General features: G+C 52.6%; 1 gene segment (V, D, J or C); it reads right to left on the bottom strand.

The window, feature by feature from the left end:
- LOC138423846 (immunoglobulin gamma-1 heavy chain-like) overlaps positions 1-21726 on the bottom strand; it is a 161797-nt gene that overhangs the window by 521 nt on the left and 139550 nt on the right. The window contains 3 exon segments of the C gene segment in view: positions 37-366; positions 490-531; positions 650-943. Coding sequence covers positions 37-366; positions 490-531; positions 650-848 — 571 coding nt within the window.

Consider the following 21726-nt stretch of genomic DNA (forward strand, 5'->3'; position numbering starts at 1 on the left):
TCACGGGACCCTCCTGGGCCCGCCCACCTGGCCCACCTTTGGTCCTGGAGATGGTCCTCACGATGGGGGCCGGGAGGCCTTCGTTGTGGACCTTGCACTTGAACTCCTTTCCTCCAGTCCAGTCTTGGTGCTGGATGGGCAGGGCGCTGACCACGCGGAAGGTGCTGTTGAACTGCTCCTCTCTCGGCTTTGTCCTGGCCGTGCGCACCTCCACGTTGTCCACGAACCAGGAGAACTGCACCTCGGGGTCATCCTGGCCCACGTCCACCACCACACACGTGACCTCGGGCGTTCCAGAGATTGTAAGGGTGTCCTTGGGTTTCGGTGGGAAGATGAAGACAGACGGTCCTCCGGGGAGCTCAGGGGCTTTGGGGAAGACATAACAGGTGTCAGCCCCTGGGCAGATTTCCTCTTGGCCCCACAGCCTCGCCTGTGGCCCTCCCAGACCCTGACCACGTCCAGGGTTGATGGTGAGACTGGGTGACTTACGTGGGCATCGGCAATGTTTGCATGGGTCCGGGCATCCGGGCTCTGCAGAGAGAGCAGATTGGGGGTTACCAGGGGCAGGAAGCCATGGGCTGGGCTTAGGGCAGAGGGGCTGACCCTGGTCTCCTGGAGTGGACACCCTCCCCAGGGGTCGTCTTCTCACCAACACGCTTGTCCACCTTGGTGCTGCTGGCCGGGTGGGCTACGTTGCAGATGAAGGTCTGGGCTCCTGAGGTGCTGGCCGGCACGGTCACCACGCTGCTGAGAGAGTAGAGCCCGGAGGACTGCAGGATGGCCGGGAAGGTGTGCACGCCGCTGGTCAGGGCACCAGAGTTCCAGGTCACGGTCACCGGCTCGGGCATATAGCTGGAGACCAGGCAGCCCAGGGTCACGATGGAGCTGGACGTGTCCCCGCAGCAAGAAGTCAGAGGGTAGACTTTCGGGGGTGTGGTGGAGGCTGTGAGAGAGGAGGCTGGTAAATGCAGGGTCCAGCAGGACCTCAGGTGCCCAGGCCTGGGGCACCTCTGAGCCCAGCCACCATCTGCTTCCAGGGTCTGACGACTGCCCGGCATGGTGGCCACCTGGCTCATTGCGCTGCAGCTGGGATGTCTGGACACAGCTTGGGTTGGTGAGTGTGGCCTCCTGGATTAGAGCCCTAGGGCCCTTTCCCTCCTGTTGGAGCCTGGCGTGACCCATGGCCCCTGCTCCCCCAGCCTGGTGAGCTCCCTGGGCCTGTAGCCTGTCTGACTGCTGAGAGGGCGCCCTGTATTTCCTTGCCCCCTCGCACCGCCCTGTCAAGTACACCGTGCCAGGTCCGGCCCTACCTTGGCTCCTGAGCCACACAGGCTGCTGGGACAGGCGGACCCTCGGCCCAGGAAGTGCAGCCCACCCGGTGCCCTCAGGTCGCCCCTTCCCTGCAGCCCCAGAGCCCTTCCTCTCGGGTGTTTGCTCCCCCTTGCTTTGTTCTTCACGCAGACCCTCCACCAAACCGCACCCCCGTCAGCTTGAGGGGCGGCCCGCACCCCTGCCTCAGCCCTCCGCCTCACCAGCTGTGGCCGGGGCTCTCCCAGCGCTGTGTCCTTGCTCCCTGACGCCCACTCCTCGCCCTCGTCCACCACCCACACCCCGTCTCAGCCCTTTGGACTCAGCTCTGGACGGCTGCGCTCTTGCGCCCATCTTCTCTGCAGGGCCTGCACTGCCCAGTGTCCCTGAATCTGGCCCCATAGCACAAACGGCCGCTTGCACCCTAGGACCCTTTCCTACTGGTGTGCTGAGCACACACACGGTCAGCTGAGGTCCTCGGCAGGGGCGTGACATCGCAGCGCCTGCTCAGCTGCACCATCTTTGTCTGCCCCCCTAATACCCTGGGAGAGCTCCCTGAACTCCCAGCCCCCTGCTTATCCCCAGAAGCTGTACCTGCTCCCTCAAATCTCCAAGGGCACTTCCTGTGCTCCCAGCCCCTGCTCACCCACAAGCTGCACCTGTTCCCACAAAGCAACAGGAGCACCTCCTGTCCTCCTAGCCCCTGCTAACCAACACAAGCTGTACCCGTTCACCCAAAGCAACAATGCACCTCCTGTCCTCCCAGCCTCCTGCTTACCCTCAAGCTATAACTGCTCCAAATCTCCAGAGGCACCCCATGTCCTCCCAGCCCCCTGGTTACCCTCACAGGCTGTACCTGCTCTCCCAAAGCACCAGGGCATCCCCCTGCTTTCCCAGCCCCTGCTCACCCTCACAGGCTGTACCTGCTCCCCCAAAGCACCAGGCACACGCCTTGCTTTTCCAGCCCCCTGCTCACCCTCATAATCTGTGCCTGTTTCCCCAAAGCACAAGGGGCTCACCCTGTCCTCCCAGCCCCTGCTCACTCTCATAACCTATACCTGCTCCCTGAAAGCTCTTGAGATACCCCCTGCTTTCTCAGCCCCCTGCTCACCCTCATAACCTGTACCAGCTCCCCCAAAGCAGTAGGGGTGCCCCCTGGCCTCCCAACCTCCTAATCACACTGAAAGGCTGTACATACTCCTGCAAAGAACCAGGGGCCCCCACTGTCCTCCCAGCTCCTTCTCACTGTCACAAGCTGTACCTGCTCCCCTAAAGCACCAGGGGTATCCTCTCACCCTCCCAGGCCCTGCTAACCCTCACAGGCTGTACCTGCTCCCCCAAAGCACCAGGGCATCCCCCTGCCCTCCCAGCCCCTGCTCACCCTCTCAAGCTGTACCTGCTCCCCTAAAGCACCAGGGACATCCCCTGTCCTCCCAGCCCCTTGCTCACCCTCTCAAGCTGTACCTGCTCCCCCAAAGCACCAGGGACACCCCTGTCCTCCCAGCCCCTGCTCACCCTCAGAGGCTGTACCTGCCCCCGCAAAGCACCAGGCCATCTCCCCACCCTCCCAGCCTCTGCTCACCCTCACAGCTGGTACCTGCTCCCCTAAAGCACCAGGGGCACCCCCTGCCCTCACAGCCCCTGCTCACCCTCACAAGCTGTACCTGCTCCCCCAAAGCACCAGGGCCCCCCACTGTCCTCCCAGGCCCTGCTCACCCTCACAGGCTGTACCTGCTCCCACGAAGCACCAGGGGCTCCCCCTGCCCTCCCAGCCACTGTTCACCCTCACAGGCTGTACTTGCTCCCCCAAAGCACCAGGGGCTCCCCCTGTCCTCCCAGCCCCTTGCTCACCCTCTCAAGCTGTACCTGCTCCCCCAAAGCACCAGGGGCTCCCCCTGCCCTCCCAGCTCCTTGCTCACCCTCACAGGCTGTACCTGCTCCCCCAGAGCACCAGGGACACCCCCTGTCCTCCCAGGCCCTGCTCATCCTCACAGGCTGTACCTGCTCCCCCAAAGCACCAGGGGCTCCCCTGTCCTCCCAGCTCCTTGCTCATCCTCACAGGCTGTGCCTGCTCCCCCAAAGCACCAGGGACATCCCCTGTCCTCCGAGTCCCTGCTCACCGTCACAGGCTGTACCTGCTCCCCCAAAGCACCAGGGGCCCCCACTGTCCTCCCAGCCCCTTGCTCACCCTCTCAGGCTGTACCTGCTCCCCCAAAGCACCAGGGGCTCCCCCTGTCCTCCCAGCCCCTTGCTCACCCTCACAGGCTGTACCTGCTCCCCCAAAGCATCAGGGGCTCCCCTGTCCTCCCAGCTCCTTCTCAGCCTCCCAAGCTGTACCTGCTCCCCCAAAGCACCAGGGGCTCCCCCTTTCCTCCTAGCCCCTTGCTCACCCTTTCAAGCTGTACCTGCTCCCCCAAAGCACCAGGGGCTCCCCCTGTCCTCCCAGCCCCTTGCTCACCCTTTCAAGCTATATCTGCTCCCCCAAAGCACCAGCGGCTCCCCCTGTCCTCCCAGCCCCTTGCTCACCCTTTCAAGCTGTATCTGCTCCCTCAAAGCACCAGGGGCTCCCCTGTCCTCCCAGCCCCTTGCTCACCCTCACAGGCTGTACCTGCTCCCCCAAAGCACCAGGGGCCCCGACTGTCCTCCCAGCTCCTTCTCACCATCACAGGCTGTACCTGCTCCCCCAAAGCACCAGGGGCACCCCCTGTCCTCCCAGGCCCTGCTCACCCTCACAGGCTGTACCTGCTCCCCCAAAGCACCAGGGGCCCCCACTGTCCTCCCAGCCCCTTGCTCATCCTCATAGGCTGTACCTGCTACCCCAAAGCACCAGGGGCCCCCACTGTCCTCCCAGCCCCTGCTCACCCTTACAGGCTGTACCTGCTCCCACGAAGCACCAGGCCATATCCCCACCCTCCTAGCCCCTGCTCACCCTCACAGGCTGTACCTGCTCCCCCAAAGCACCAGGGCCCCCCCTGCCCTCCGAGCCCCTGCTGACCCTCACAGGCTGTACCTGCTCCCCCAGAGCACCAGGGACACCCCCTGTCCTCCCAGTCCCTTGCTCACCCTCCCAAGCTGTACCTGCTCCCCCAAAGCACCAGGGGCTCCCCCTGTCCTCCCAGCCCCTTGCTCACCCTCACAGGCTGTACCTGCTCCCCCAAAGCATCAGGGGCTCCCCTGTCCTCCCAGCTCCTTCTCAGCCTCCCAAGCTGTACCTGCTCCCCCAAAGCACCAGGGGCTCCCCCTTTCCTCCTAGCCCCTTGCTCACCCTTTCAAGCTGTACCTGCTCCCCCAAAGCACCAGCGGCTCCCCCTGTCCTCCCAGCCCCTTGCTCACCCTTTCAAGCTGTATCTGCTCCCTCAAAGCACCAGGGGCTCCCCTGTCCTCCCAGCCCCTTGCTCACCCTCACAGGCTGTACCTGCTCCCCCAAAGCACCAGGGGCCCCCACTGTCCTCCCAGCCCCTTGCTCACCCTCACAGGCTGTACCTGCTCCCCCAAAGCACCAGGGGCTACCCCTGTCCTCCCAGCCCCTGCTCACCCTTACAGGCTGTACCTGCTCCCACGAAGCACCAGGCCATCTCCCCACCCTCCCAGCCCCTGCTCACCCTCACAGGCTGAACCTGCTCCCCTAAAGCACCAGGGCATCCCTCTGCCCTCCCAGCCCCTGCTCACCCCGACAAGCTGTACCCGCTCCAGCAAAGCACCAGGGGCTCCCCCTCCCCTCCCAGCTGCCTGCTCACCTACAGAAGCTCTACCTGTTCCCCCAAACACCAGGGACTCCCTGCCCTCCCAGCCCCTGCTCCCTTGCAGCCTCGCTGCCCCCTGTCCCTGGGCTGCCCCCTCAGCCTCTCCTGCCCCTCTGGCCCCTCTGGCCCCTCTGGGAGCCCTCACCCCTGCCCAGCTCCACTCGTCACCCCTTTATTTCCTGGGTCCAGCTCTCATCTCTGGACTTGCCAGGTGCCCACGCGGCCTCCAGGCAGCCCTCCCCTGGAGGAGCTCTGTCCACCGGGCCCCTCCTGGCGGAGGTCCTGCCCCTTGCTCTCCGCTCTTCTCTATCCCTCCACCCACACCCTCCTCTGGCCCCTTGCTGCCTCCAGTTTTCGGGTCACCTGCCTCTCTCCAGCTCCCGCTGCTGGTCCTCAGGCCCTGGGCTCTGGTCAGCCCCCTGCGTCCTGGGGGGCGGTGGGCTCAGCCCTGTGTTGCCGGCTGTGGACATGGAACCCAGCTGGCCCTGCAGTCCTGCCCCCAGCTCTGCCGCTGTGCTCAGCCCCAGCCCAGTCGGGACCCACAGTCCCCGCACATGGCCCTATCCTGGGACCCACGTCGGCTCCACCAGCCTGTCCAGGAGCCGTCACTGCCCTGGGGTCCTCTCCCTTCCCTGCTCCTCAGATCAGACCCTCCTTCCATCCTGGCTGGTCCTCATGCCCACCCAGCACTGGCCTCCTGAGCCCCTAGTCATGCACAGCCCTCCCCTCCCGTCTCCAGCCCGTCCTGCTCCTCAACAGCCCACAGCCCCCGCGAGCTCCCCAGCCCCGGGCAGCAGCGCTCTTAGTCCGGTGCCCCCTGCCCGGGTTCCGTCCCTGCGCTCATCCCGCATGGTGACTAGGGGCAGCTGCCTCCCCCAGGCCCACTCGGCTGCTCCAGCCCCTCCGGGGGTCCCGAGGCCGATCTCCCTCCAGGGCTCTCATTCCTGTCCCTGTGTGCTCACCCTCAGGGTCCCCACTCACCCATGGTGGAGGCCGTGCAGGGGGCTCCCCTGCAGCCCGGGGCTCCGGGCCCCTTCCCTGCTCTGGCCCCAGACACGTGTGCTCCTGGGATCTGTGCGCTGTGTCTGCAGCCCTGCTCCCTGGGACTCGGGCACCAGTCCCGGGAGGTGTGAGGGCCCGTCCCCCAGTGCCGCGAAGACTAAGAACAGGAATGAAACCTGGTGACGAGACTTGCTTCCTGAAGTTCCCTTTTCTTCTGAGTGTTTTCTGTCTCAGAGGGCCTGGGGGAGTCCAGACGCGGCTGAGGTACGTCTTGTGTGTTGGTGGGGTGGCTTAAACAGCGCCCTTGCACCCAGGGGAGGAGCGGGAATCCCGGCCGTCACGGTGTTGCTCTCCCTCATGCACTGTGCCTGGCCAACCCACCACATCCCAGGGATAAAGGAGGAGTCTGGTGTTAATATATCCGCACGACTGCATATACAGTAGATAGCCAGCAAGGACCTACAGCACAGCATAGTGAAGCCCTAGGGACAGGGACAGGGGGAGAGAAAGGAATACAAGGGGTCTAGAATGGCAAGTAAGAAAAATGTCACTGTTTGCAGATGACATAATTTAACACATGCAAAATGCTGAAGAAGGCACCAGAAAGCTCCTAGAGCTCCGTAATGAATTGGATAAAATTTATGGGTACAAAATTAATACATAGAAATCTGTTGCATTCTATATGGCAGCAATGAAATACCATAAAGAGAATTTAAGGAAAAAATCACATTTACCATCCTATCGAAAAGAATAATACCTAGGAATAAACCTTCCCTAGTCAAGGCTATGGTTTTTCCTGTGATCATGTATGGATGTGAGAGTTGGACTGTGAAGAAGGCTGAGCGCCGAAGAATTGATGCGTTTGAACTGTGGTGTTGGAGAAGACTCTTGAGAGTCCCTTGGACTGCAAGGAGATCCAACCAGTCCATTCTGAAGGAGATCAGCCCTGGGATTTCTTTGGAAGGAATGATGCTAAAGCTGAAACTCCAGTACTTTGGCCACCTCATGTGAAGAGTTGACTCATTGGAAAAGACTCTGATGCTGGGAGGGATTGAGGGCAGGAGGAGAAGGGGACGACAGAGGACGAGATGGCTGGATGGCATCATGGGCTTGATGGACGTGAGTCTGAGTGAACTCCGGGAAATGGTGATGGACAGGGAGGCCTGGCTTGCTGTGGTTCGTGGGGTCGCCAAGAGTCGGACACGACTGAGCGACTGGACTGAACTGAGCTGAACTGAGGAGAAAATCCCTCTGCTCTGAAAGCTATGGCGCTGATGAAGAAATTGAGGCAACAAGCGGATGGAAAGACGCTCTTGAATCAGAAGAATCGATGGTCGCCAGTGACGTTTCTACCCAAAGCAGCCTACAGGTCCACTGTGACACCTATCAGATGGCCAATGGCAATTTTCACAGACCCAAAACAAACTTTAAAAAATTTGCTGGGTGACATAAAGACCCCAGATAGTCAAAGCAATCTCAAGAAACAAAGATGGAGCTGGAGGCATCGGGCTCCCTGGCTTCAGAGTAAACCACGAAGCTACAGTCATCAAAACATTACGGTGCTTGCACAAAAACGAAGTTATAGATCAGTGATCAAAGAAACAGGGTGGACAGCCCAGAAATGATCCCACCCACCTACGGTCAATTCATCTGTGGCACAGGGGGCAAGAGTATAACACGGAGAAAAGACAGTCAGTCTCTTGAATAAGTCCTGGAAAAACTGGATTGTTACTTTCTAATGAATGAACTTATAAATTCTCTAGATCCATGGGCAAAAATAAACTCAAAATGGATTAAAGACAAAAGTGTGAGATGGGGGGCTATCAAAGGGAAAGAGGGAAACATGGGCGAAACACTCTCTGACATGAATCAAGGTGGCATCTTTTTGTAACCATCTCCTAGGGTAATAGAAATAAAAAGAAAAATAAACAAATGGGACCTAATTAAGCTAAAAGGCTTTTGTACAGCATGGAAAACCATCAACAAAACAATACTACCTGCAGAATGAGAGAAGATATTTGCAAATCACGTGACCACTAAAGGATAAACTTCCAAAATGTGCAAGCAGCTCATACAGCTCAATAAAAAATAAAAATAAAATAAAGCTAAACCACCCACGAGGAGAGAGAAAACTGGCCAAGGTGGAGTGTTCCGGATCTCTTGCCCCACATTTTGCAAATAGTGACTGTGTAATAGCTGAGACCGTTTATAGCACTGCACGTGCCTGTTGTGAGGTGCTGGCTAGGCCAAGGCTTGTGTGTGATGTCCACACGTGAGCTCCCCCGGGAATGCGGCAGCACTTCACTGCTTCTGCTTTTCTGACTACACTAAAGCCTTTGAATGGGCGCTTCACAACAGACTGGAACATTCTTAAAGAGAGGGGAATACCAGACCACATTAACTGCCTCCTGAGAAACCTGTATGCAGGTCAAGAAGCAACAGTTAGAACCAGATAAGCAACAACAGACTAGTTCAAATTTGGAAAAGGAGAACATCAAGGCTGTACATTGTCACCCTGTTTATTTAACGTCTATGCCGAGCACATCATGGGAAACGCCTGGGTGGAGAAGCACAAGCTGGAATCAAGAGTGCAGGAGAAACAGCAATAACCTCAGACATGCAGGTGACACCACCCTCATGGCAGAAAGTGAGGAGGAGCTAAAGAGGAAGTGAAAGAGGAGAGTGAAAAAGCTGGCTTACAACTCAACATTCAAAACATGAAGATCATGGCGTTCATGGCAAAATAGATGAGGAAACAATGGAAACAGTGACAGGCTATTTTCTTGGGCTCCAAAATCACTGCAGATGGTGACTGCAGCCATGAAATTAAAAGATACCTGTTCCTTGAAGAAAAGCTATGACCAACGTAGACAGCACACTAGAAAGCAGAGATATTACTTTGCTGGCAAAGGTCCATCTAGTCAAAGCTATGGTTTTTCCAGCCGTCATGTATGGATGTGAGAATTGGACCATAAAGAAAGCTGAGTGAAGAATCAATGCTTTTGAACTGTGGTGTTGGAAAAGACTCTTGAGAATCCCTTGGACTACCAGGAGATCCAACCACTCCAATCTAAAGGAGATCAGTCCTGGGTGTTCATTGGAAGAACTGATGTTGAAGCTGAAGCTCCAGTACTTTGGCCACCTCATGCCAAGTGTTGACTCATTGGGAAAGACTCTGATGCTGGGAGGGATTGGGGGCAGGAGGAGAAGGGGACGGCAGAGGATGAGATGGCTGGATGGCATCACTGACTCGATGGACGTGAGTGTGAGCAAGCTCTGGGAGTTGGTGATGGACAGGGAGGCCTGGTGTGCTGCAGCCCATGGGGTCGCAAAGAGTCGGACACGACTGAGCAGCTGGACTGTCTGACAGGGGTCGCTTTCTCGGTCCCGGTCTCCCCACTGCGCCTCTCCCCTCTACGTGCTGCACAGTTACTAGGGTCTGGGGGACGCTTCACACCTGGTACTGGGGCTCTCTCATGCTGGTCTGATGGTGTTTGACCCACATGCCTTTCTGATCGTCCCTGAAGGTCTCACCCCACGTTGGGGAGAGGACTTCTGGGCTTTACTGGGGCCATCGTGTTGTTAGGAGACCCTGGATAACCCCTTATTTGGCCCCAACTGAGGCTAATCAGAAGAGGGAGCCAGACCCATGCCTGCCATTCCCCTGTGGCCTGTGTACAGGGACCCCTGGGATGGCCCTCCACGTGCCAGCTTCTGCCTGGGGTGAATTGCCACCATGTTAAATGAGCGATGCTGGTTTGGGGTAAACGGGACAGGTCAAGTCCATAAAGATACTCAGGGCTTCTCATCTAAGGCATCACCTCACGGAGATGGCTCTCAGCGGGTCCAGGTTCTCCTGGATCCTACTCCTTGCAGGGTCTTTGACCTCTATCTCTCTTCCTCTCCCCTTTGGCCCACATCTACTCATTCTCGTAGAAAGACCTGCCTCCTCCAGATCACAGTCATCCATGTCCCGATGATGGTGGTGCAGGGTCCCACCCACTCCCTGCCGCAGATTCCAACCAGGCGGCAGCAGGACTCACCAGGCAGAGTTCATGGCCCGAGGTAGGCAGAGCCCAGGAGTCCAGTGCCAGCCTGAAGGAGCCACAGAAGGACCATTACCCTCATCCCCCTAATTAGATGCCTTGGGGTCCAGGTATCTTAGGGGGCATTTGAGGTAGGAGACAGATGGCCCCACCAGTGGAATCAGTGTGACCTCTCTCTCCTGACTCTTTCTAGTAAAGTTCCCTTAAAATAAAATCCCATGAATGAACTCTGGGCTAGGTGCTTGTGGTCCCTTGGAAGTGAGTGGTGCCCCCACCAGAGGATGTGGACAAAGGACAGAGGGAAGGGGGCAGAGGAGTGAACCTGGCCCCGAGGACCCAAGTGTCCAGCCAGGACACTTGAGTTCAAGCAAGTGGACAAAGCAGGACAGTTTGTCCTGCTTCAAATACTTTGATGCCCACAGAAACCCAAGCTCAGATTCCACCACATCTGCTCTGCTGGCCTCCAGCTCAGACTCACTGCCCCTCCCTACACGAAGGTCAAACAACAAGGTCAAACAACAGTCTCACTCCCAATGGGCATACCCTAAGGGGTCAGTCACTTGGTGCTGAGGCCACAGAAATACAGCTACACAGAATCAAGGTGGGCCTAGTCGCCACCCAACCCATCCACCCGCTGAGCTCAGGCAAAAGCAGCCAGTCTTTAGGCCCTGTCCCACCAGCCAGCCTAGATGGCCTGGAGAGCAAGTGAGGGCATCTGGAGCCCCACGGAAACAGGGCAGAGAGATGGACACACGTGCCCAAGGGCAGGGTTCCTTCAGATACAAAGAGCACTCTGCACCCAATGAGCAGAAACACATGTGACCAGGGGGGCTTCACAGGAAGGAGAATGGGGTGGCCACCAGCAGGAGGAAAATGATCAATAATTAGAAAAGGAACCTAAGGAGGAAACTGGGGGCAGGAGCCTTCTGGGCCTCCTGAGGGTGGTTGAGCGTGTAGACCATACATCAGGGCAGGGTGGCCTCGTGCCCAGTACACAGTGCCCAGACCGTGTTGACAGGAGAGTCCACTTTCAGTGAAGACCCTGCTCACAGCCGCCGTCCATGCTGGGAGAGCACATCCCATGGATGCTGACACAACTCTGCAGCCTGCAGGGATCGAGGGTAAAACACCCAGGGTTGGGCAACTCTGAGGTTGTCCAGAGACACCAAGGGTCTGGTTCACATGGAACACGAGACCAGGAGAGAGCCTCATACCAGGCCAAGGCCACAGCCTGGTCTGCTCCACCCTCACAGGTCAACACTCACTGGAGATCTCTTCCTGGCCAGTGGAAGGGGGGATGCCCAGAGATCTGTGCAGGAGGTGGAGGGGCCAACTTGCCCAGGTTAAATCCCAGGGGGCCTCATGAACATTCCTCTTCGTAAGACGCTGGAGCCAAGGCCAGACCATTAACAGTCTCAGAACAATGACCTATGTAGGCAGCCACCAGCCCAGAACATCCAGCACCGCCACCGGAGCCAGACTGGGACGCAGTCCTTTCCTTCCACCGCAGACCTGCACGTTGTCAGACCTCTGTCTCTGTCGACAGCCCAGGAAACCCTGCCACCACTCTGTGCTCCCTCCCACGGCCCAGTCTCCTTAAGACCCCATGGCTTCCTGGATTTTGTCATCACTTCCCACTGAGGACCAACCAGAGAAAGCTGGACAGGACATGGCCCGACCTTCACTCTGCGATCCATACCTTGTCAGCCATCCAGCTTTCCCAGCCTTGCAGACCCCATCACATCCCTAATTTCTCTATAGGAAATCACATCACATTTCCTATAGAGAAGCTTTCTATAGACAGAAAACACGTTAACCTGCTAATACACACATTGTATATTAAGAATGTTATAGGCCTTCAGTTCAGTTCAGTCACTCACTTATGTCCGACTCTTTGTGATTTCATGGACTGCAGCAAGCCAGGCTTCCCTGTCCATCACCAACTCCCAGAGTTTGTTCAGATTCATGTCCTTTGAGTTGGTGATGCCATCCAGCCGTCTCATCCTCTGTTGTCTCCTTCTCCTGCCTTGAATCAGGGTCTTTACTCCTCCCACCTTTCCAAGCATCAGGGTCTTTTCCAAGGAGTCAGTTCTTCACATCAGGTGGCTAAAGTATTGGAGCTTCAGCATAAGCATCATTCTTTCCAATGAATATTCAGGACTGGTTTCCTTTAGGACTGATTGGTTTGATCTTGCAGTCCAAGGGACTCTCCAGAGTTTTCTCCAACACCACAGTTCAGAAGCATCAATTCTTCAATGCTCAGCTTTCTTTATGGTCCAACTCTCACATCCATACATGACCACTGGAAAACCACAGTTTTTGCTGTGTGGACCTCTGTTGGCAAAGCCATGGCTCTGCTTTCTAATGTGCTGTCTGGGTTTCATGCGGCTTTTCTTCCAAGGACCAACCATCTTCTAATTTCACGGCTGCAGTCACCATCTGCAGTGATCCTGGAGCCCAAGAAAATAAAGCCTGACACTGTTTCCATTGTTTCCTCATCTGTTTGCCATGGAGTGATGGGACTGGATGCCATGATCTTTGTTTTATGAATGTTGAGTTTTAAGCCAGCTTTTTCACTCTCCTCTCTCACTTTCATCAAGAGGCTCTTTCTTTCCTCTTCGCTTTCTGCCATAAGGGTGGTGTCATCTGCATATCTGAGGTTATTGATATTTCTCCCGGCAATCTTGATTCCAGCTCATGCTTCATCCATCCAGGCATTTCGCATGATGTGCTCTGCACAGAAGTTAAATAAGCAGGGTGACAACATGCGCTCTTATTATTCTCCTTTCCCAATACGGAGAAAGTCCTTTGTTTCATGTCCAGTTCTAACTGTTGCTTCTTGACCTGCACACAGATTTCTTAGGAGGCAGGTAAAGTGGACTGGTATTCTGATCTTTAAGAATTTTCCACAGTTTGTTGTGATTTATACAGTCAAGGGCTTTGGCATAGTCAATAAGGCAGAAATAAAAGTTTTTCTGGAACTCACTTGCTTTTTTGATGATCCAACAGATGTTGGCAATTTGATCTCTGGTTCTTTTGCCTTTTCTAAATTCAGCTTGAACATCTGGAAGTTCTCGGTTCACATACAGTTGAAGCTTGGATTGGAGAATTTTGAGAATTATTTGCTACTGTGTGAGATGAGTGCAATTGTGTGGTAGTTTGAACATTATTTGGCATTGCTTTTCTTTGGGATTGAAATGAAAACTAACTTTTTCCAGTCCTGTGTCCACTGCTGAGTCTTCCGAATTTGCAGGCATATTGAGGGCAGCACTTTGACAGCATCAACCTTAAGACTTAAATTAGCTCGGCTGGGATTCCATCACCTCCACCAGCTTTGTACGTGGTGATGCTTCCTAAGGTCCACTTGACTTCAGACTCCAGGATTTCTGGCTCTAGGTGAGCGATCATACCATTGTGGTTATCTGGATCATGAAGGTCTTTTTTGTATAGTTCTGTGTATTCTTGCTACCTCTTCTTAATCTCTTCTGCTTCTGTTAGGTCCATGCCATTTCTGTCTTTCCTTGGGCCCATCTTTGCATGAAATGTTCCCTTGATGTCTCTAAGTTTCTTGAGGAGATTTCTAGTCTTTCCCAATCTATTGTTTTCCTCTATTTCTTTGCATTGATCACTGAGGAAGGCTTTCTTAATCTCTCCTTGGAACTCTGCATTCAGCTGGGTATATCTTTTCTTTTCTCCTCTGCCTTTTGCTTCTCTTCTTTTCTCAGCTATTTGTAAGGCTTCCTCAGACAGCCATTTTGTGTTTTTGCATTTCTTTTTCTTGGGGATGGTCTTGATCATTGTCTCCTATACAATGTCATGAACCTTCATCCATAGTTCTTAAGGCATTCTATCAGATCGAATCCCTTGAATCTATTTGTCACTTCCACTGTATAATCATAAGGGATTTGCTTTAGGTCATACCTGAACAGTCTAGTGGTTTTCCCTACTTTCTTCAACTTAAGTCTGAATTTTGCAGTTAGCACAATCTGAGCCAGAGTCAGCTTCCCGTCTTGTTTTTGTTGACTGTATAGAGCTTCTCCATCTTCAGCTGGAAAGAATATAATCAGTCTGATTTTGGTATTGACCATCTGGTGAGGTCCATGTGTAGAGTTGTCAGTTTTGTTTTTGGAAGAGGGTGCTTGCTCTGACTGGTGCGTTCTCTTGGCAAAACTGTTAGCCTTTGCCCTGCTTCTTTCTGTGTTCCAAGGTCAAACTTGCCTGTTACTCCGGGTATCTCTTGACTTCCCACTTTTGCCTTCCAATCCCCTATGATGAAAAGACATCGTCTTTTGGTGTTAATTCTAGAAGGTCTTGTAGGCCATCATAGAACCGTTCAACTTCAGCTTCTTTGGCATTAGTGATTGGGGCATAGACTTGGATTACTGTGATACTGAATGGCTTGCCTTGGAAAAGAACAGAGATCATTCTGTCATTTTTGAGATTGCACCCAAGTACTGCATTTCAGACTTTTTTCTTGACTGTGATGGCTACTCCATTTCTTCTAAGGGATTCTTGCCCACAGTAGTAGATATAAGGGTCATCTGAGTTAAATTTGCCCATTCTAGTCCATTTTAGGTCATTGATTCCTGAAATGTTGATGTTCACTCTTGCCATCTCCTGTTTGACTGCTTCTAGTTTACCTTGATTCATGGACTTAACATTCCAGGTTCCTGTGCAATATTGCTTTCTACAGCATCGGAATTTACGTCCTTCACCAGTCGCATCCACGACTGGGCCTTGTTTTCACTTTGGTTCCCTCTTTTCATTGTTTCTGGAGTTATTTTCTCCATTCTTCTTCAGGAGGATATTGGGCACCTGCTGACCTGGGGAGTTCATCTTTCAGTGTCCTGTCTTTTTGCCTTTTCATACTGTTCACGGGGCTCTCAAGGCAAGAATACTGAAGTGGTTTGCTCTTCCCCTCTCCAGTGGACCATGTTTAGTCAGAACTCTCCACCATGACCCATCCATCTTGGTTGGCCCTGCATGGCATGGCTCATAGTTTCATTGAATTAGACCAGGCTGTTATCCATTGTGATCAGTTTGGTTAGTGTTTTGTGATTGTGGTTTTCATTCTGTCTGCCCTCTGATAAATAAGGATAAGAGGCTTATGGAAGCTTTCTGTTGGAACATACTGACTGTGAGGGAAATTGGGTCTTGTTCTGATGGGCAGAGCCATGCTCAGTAAATCTTTAATCCAATTTTCTATTGATAAGCTGAGTTCCCTCCCTGTTGTTTGGCTTGAGGCCAAACTATTGACCCATGCCTCCACCTGAGACTTGTGGACACTCACAGGCACATCTAGCTCAGTCTCTTACTGGCTCCAAAGTAGAATTCCCTGGAGGTTCTCAGTGCCTGTGCTGGACCTCCAGGTTGGGGATCTGTGTGGGTCCTAGAACTTTCTTAACAGTGTGAGAATTTCTTTGGTGTATCAATTGGTAAATCAATCTTATTACCTGCCACATCAAGGGACACCTGGGGCTCCTTGATGGAGATGTCTTTTGGGCTTAAACCACAGCACCCCTCAGCCATCCAGCATGGCCATCTCAGCAGAGGGATCCCCCTCCTCCTGGGGTCAAAGAGAGTTCCATGTCCAGTGACCTGTCTGTTTTCAGACTGTGCATGTCCTAGGCAAGAACACACAGAAGACCTGTACAAAAAAGATCTTCACGACCCAGATAATCACGATGGTGTGATTACTCACCTAGAGCCAGACACCCTGGAATGAGAAGTCAAGTGGGCCTTAGGAAGCATCACGATGAACAAAGCTAGTGGAGGTGATGGAATTCCAGTTGAGCTATTTCAACCCCTAAAAGATGATGCTGTGAAAGTGCTGCACTCAAGATGCCAGCAAATTTGGAAAACTCAGCAGTGGCCACAACACTGGAAAAGGTCAGTTTTCACCCCAATCCCAAAGAAAGGCAATGCCAAAGAATGCTCAAACTACTGCACAGTTGCACTCATCTCACACACTAGTAAAGTAATGCTCAAAATTCTCCAATCCAAGCTTCAGTACTACAGTGAACCGTGAACTTCCAGATGTTCAAGCTGGTTTTAGAAAAGGCAGAGGAACCAGAGATCAAATTGCTAACATCTGCTGGATCATGGAAAAAGCAAGAGAGTTCCAGAAAAATATCTATTTCTGCTTTATTGACTATGCCAAAGCCTTTGACTGTGTGGATAACAACAAACTGTGGAAAATTCTAAAAGAGATGAGAATACCAGACTACCTGACCTGCCTTCTGAGAAACCTATATGCAGGTCAGGAAGAAAGAGTTAGAACTGGACATGGAACAACAGACTGGTTCCAAATAGGAAAAGGAGTACATCAAGGCTGTATATTGTCACCCTGCTTATTTACCTTATATGCAGAGTACATCATGAGAAATGCTGGACTAGAAGGAATACAAGCTGGAATCAAGATTGCCAGGAGAAGTATCAATAACCTCAGATATGCAGATGACACCATCCTTATGGCAGAAAGTGAAGAAGAACTAAAGAGCCTCTTGATGAAAGTGAAAGAGGAGAGTGAAAAAGTTGGCTTAAAGCTCAACATTTACAAAACTAAGTTCATGGCATCCGGTCCCATCACTTCATGGCAAATAGATGGGGAAACAGTGGAAACTGTGGCTGACTTTATTTTTTTGGGCTCCAAAATCTCTGCAGATGGTGACTGCAGCCATGAAATTAAAAGATGCTTGCTACTTGGAAGGAAAGTTATGAGCAACTTAGACAGCATATTAAAAAGCAGAGACATTACTTTGTCAACAAAGGTCTGTCTAGTCAAGGCTATGGTTTTTCCTGTGGTCATGTATGGATGTGAGAGTTGGACTGAAGAAGGCTGAGCGCCAAAGAATTGGTGCTTTTGAATTGTGGTGTTGGAGAAGACTCTTGAGAGTCCCTTGGACTGCAAGGAGACCCAACCAGTCCATCCTAAAGGAGATCAGTCCTGGGTGTTCATTAGAAGGACTGATGTTGAAGCTGAAACTCCAATACTTTGGCCACCTGATGCGAAGAGTCGACTCATTTGAAAAGACCCTGATGCTGGGAAAGATTGAGGGCAGAAGGAGAAGGGGACGACAGAGGATGAGATGGTTGGATGGCATCACCGACTCACTGGAGATGAGTTTGACTAAACTCTGGGAGTTGGTGATGGACAGGGAGGCCTGGCGTGCTGTGGTCCATGGGGTTGCGAAGCGTCGGATGACTGAGCGACTGAGCTGAGCTGAACTGATGGCCCAGGTCGCCTCTTCTGGTGCTCATGAGCCCAGTGGCTGGTTGACTTGCACTGGAAGCATTTCTTCCTGTTGCTTTTACCTCTGAATGGGTGGCTGAGACTTCTTCTGTCCTTTGGGTCTTCCTGGGTCGCAGGGCATGGCTGTGGCCAGGCTATCAATTCAGCTTGAGCTCTAGCCTGCCTCTACTCACGACAGTTTTTTCCTCCTCCTCAGTCTGATCTCAATTATTAAATACCCTAAAGGTCGCCTCTAGCTGCTGGGGCATAGGAGTTTGTAGGTTTAAGAGCCATCTTTTTTCTTTCTCTTGGGTCACTTCCTTGACCTTTTCCCAGTTGACTGGCCTTCTAATGCACTTTCTTGTCCCTTTGATTGGCATGGACCAGTGGTTCCTGCTCTTTTTCCTCCCTCCCCCACCCCCAGGAATTATATCTCAAGTGGGCTCCAAATTTGGGATTGTACTCTCACCACTGTTATAAATTTTGGGATCGTCCCTGGTGAGCTGGTCAGTGCGCCATTGGGCTGCTGTCCAAATCCTTTGCTCCTCCTCTTGGGTAGATAAGTAGATAGTACTATTTGGACATCCTTTCTGTTCAATCAGACTTGAAATACTTCAGTGAACCTACTAGAGTCTTCAGACATTTGGCCCAGAGTTTGTCTGTATAGGGCTAAATGGTGAGGGAGAAGAGCTTGTGTCCTCTGTACCTTTGCCATCTGCCACATCCCCAGAGGGCACATTCTCCCCGAGGCTGCGTGATAGGAAGTCCCAGTATGTGTTAGCCTAGTGAGTCCTCCTTTTTCATCCTGGGGAAAGGGCAGGTACAGAGGGTCATGGGGAGGTGGGCTTTGGGATTGTGTTACAGGGAAGAACTGACTCTAGGCTGGATCTGTTTCTTTGACTTTTGCTTCCTGTTGCTTCTGTTCACTAAAATGATACTGTCCACACATAATGGTCTGCATTAGGGAACCCCGGGTTTCCCAGATGGTGCTAGTGGTAAGGAATACCTCTGCCAGTGCAGGAGGTGTAAGAGACTTGGGTTTCATCCCTAGGTCAGGAAGATCCTCTGGAGGAGGACATTGCAATCCACTCCAGTATTCTTGCCTGGAGAATCCCATGGACAAAGGAGGCTAGAGTCCATAGGGTCATGTCAAGGGAGTGTGTAACTTCCTTGGTTTCGTCTCATCACAACAAAAATCTGAAGTGATGGATGTTAAAGCCCTCGGCGTGTCGCAGCTCTCAGACAGACCACGCTGTAGCTCTAAGCTCTCTGACAGATCCGTGTTACTGCTCAGTTTTATTCAGAAAATAAAGGGACAATACATCCTCAAGGCGCAAGGGCTGCTGCTGCTAAGTCGCTTCAGTCGTGTCCTACTCTGTGTGACCCCATAGACGGCAGCCGACCAGGCTCCCTCATCCCTGGGATTCTCCAGGCAAGAACACTGGAGTGGGTTGCCATTTCCTTCTCCAATGTATGAAAGTGAAAAGGGAAAGTGAAGTCGCTCAGTCGTGTCAGACTCTGTGTGACCCCATGGACTGCAGCCTACCAAGCTCCTCTGTCCATGGGATTTGCATGCTGACCCAAAAGATGCAAGTAGGAGAGAGAGAGGGAGGGAGAGGGAGAGAGAGCACGCACGAGCACAGGGGCGAGGCCCCGGCCCTTGGGCTCCTTGTTTTACGTGCTTTTCCTCCCGCTGGGCCTGCTCTTTGTAAACTGGGCTAGCCGCGAGCGCCGTTTGCTCCACCTGAGGTCCTCACTCCAGTCCTCGGACCTTCCTTTGTTCTGTTTTCATGGGCTTTTCCCGTGTTTTTTAGCCGCTGCCATTTTGGACCCCTTTTCCCTGTTCTAACTACCTGAACAGTCACAAAGAATTAGTCATGACTGAAGTGACTTAAAACAGCATGGGGAACCCCACCCCACTGCCTGAGTGTTAAACCAAAGTGCCTGTGGTCAGGGGGATGTCCTGACCTGTCCACCTCTGGGTGGTATAGGAAGGAAGGAAATAACGGACCCCCTCCCTGAGGCTGGCCATTCTAGGAGATATTTGTGATCTTTTTACTGTGCAAATAGATGGGGAAACAATGGAAGCAGTGACAGACTTTATTTTCTTGGGCTCCAAAATCACTGCAGATGGTGACTGCAGCCATGAAATTAAAAGACACCTTCTCCTTGGAAAAAAAGCTATGACAAACCTAGACAGTGTATTAAAAAAGCAGAGATATTATTTTGCTAATAGAAGTCCATGTAGTCAAAACTGCTTTTCCAGTAGTCATGTATGGATGTGAGAGTTGGACCATAAAGAAAGCTGAGCACCGAAGAATCGATGTTTTTGAACTGTGGTGTTGGAGGACTCTTGAGAGTCCCCGGGACTGCAAGGAGATCAAACCAGTCAATCCTAAAGGAAATCAGTCCTGAATATTCATTGGAAAAATTGATGCTGAAGCTGAAGCTCCAATACTTTGAAAGGTTGTTTCTGAACCGCAAAAGACGCTGGGATTCTTGACCTCCAGAGGAGAAGAATTCAACCCAGGGCCAGAGACGAGACTTGATTACTCAGAGCTTTTGTGTAATAAAGTTTTATTAATGTATAAAAGAGATAGAGACAGCTTCTGACATAGACACCAGAAGGGGGCAGAAAGAGTGCCCCTCCCCCACTAGTCTTTAGCTGGGTGTTATTTAGCTGCTCCGTTCTGTTCAGTTCAGTTCAGTTCAGTCGCTCAGTCGTGCCCGACTCTTTGCGACCCCATGAATCGCAGCACGCCAGGCCTCCCTGTCCATCACCAACTCCCGGAGTCCACTCAGACTCACGTCCATCGAGTCCGTGATGCGGCAGTCTGCTAATTAAAGAAAGGAAATGTCTCAAAACTCAGAGAGTGGCAGCAGGCCCCTCACCCACAACATGCATTCTGAGATGACCTTGACACCAGGGGAGCCAGCCCAGGCCATAAAACGATCGACGTGAATCTTGAAGATTTCCATACAAACAATTAGTTTCATTAATGTAGATTAGGAGAACAATGTGTGAATATAATGTGCTGGTTTGTCAAGTCAGTTCTGAGCCTTTAGGTGGAACAGCCTTGGAGACAGAGTCTGGGGTAAATACACCGCACGTTCAAAATAGCTGAAGCAAACGTTTCCATAAGAAAATGCCCTGGTCAGCTCAAGGCTTGAGCAAAGTCAAGTTCAGGTGGAACCAGGCGTCATTAAGGCAACACAGAATTTTAAAAGAAACCTCTATTTAACTTTGTATAGAGAAAGGGAAAAAACATCACACTGGTTTCTTTCTTCCTGCCACTTAAGACAGAGATAAAAATGTCTGACACTTGCAGCCTATTCCCTCCGTTTGGAGACTCCTGGCCTTCCTGCCTGTTACCCTCTCATCTTTGGCCACCTGATGTGAAGAACTGACTCATTGGGAAAGACCCTGATGCTGTGAAAGAGTGAGGGAAGGAGGAGAAGGGGACAATAGAGGATGAGATGGTTGGATGGCATCACTGACTCAATGGACATGAATTTGAGAAAGCTCCAGGAGTTGGTGATGGACAGGGAGGCCTGACATGCTGCAGTCCTTGGGGTCGCAAAGAGCTGGACACGACTGAGGGACTGAACTGACATGTCCTCTGCTTCCTCACCTCCACACCCTTGTTCTGTGAAAGAACCGGGCATCAACACCCCTATGAGACGATTATTTTGAGACATTAGCCTGACATCTTCTCAGTACGCCAGCTTTCCGAACAAAGTCATTCTTGGATTTATTGGCTTGTGCAGTGAGAATATCGAGCTTGGACTTGGTAACGGTTGCTCAGTGAAGGGTGCAGAATTAGGGGTGTAGAGTAGGTGAGACTTGGTCTCCCTTTTTCCCTTTGGAGAGTCCTGTGAGGTTAAATGATGACCATCTAGGATGCTGGGAAGGTTCTCTGACTTCCGAGGCCTCTGATTAAGGGAGCTGCATAGAGCAGGATTCTGGTGAAGAGACCAGATGGCCTGATCCTAGGGAACCTCAGTCCATTTTCCCAACTGTGGCAACATAGATCCAGTAGCAAGACAGTATTATAACTTCAAGACCCACTTTTGGGCCGTTTCTCTCCATCCCCCAACTGACATAAAGGCCAGGTGGTGTTACATATAGCCTGCATGCTTCATTTTGTTGGGTAGTTAGTATAAGAAACAGGAGTCCAAAATGGCTGCGGTTCATGCGGTCGCAGAGTCAGACACGACTGAGCGACTGAACTGAACGGAACTGAAAAGACGAGGAACGGAAAAGCCCGAGAAAAGGGAACAAAGGAAGGCCCAGGACTAGAGTCAGGACCTCCGGAGAGCAAACAGCCCAGTTTGCATAGGGCAGGCCCGGGGGAGGAAAAGACCTATAAAGAGAGGAGCCAAAGGACAGGGCTCT

The sequence above is a fragment of the Ovis canadensis genome, chromosome 18 (genome assembly GCF_042477335.2).
Source record: "Ovis canadensis isolate MfBH-ARS-UI-01 breed Bighorn chromosome 18, ARS-UI_OviCan_v2, whole genome shotgun sequence".
Classification (NCBI taxonomy): Eukaryota; Metazoa; Chordata; class Mammalia; order Artiodactyla; family Bovidae; genus Ovis; species Ovis canadensis.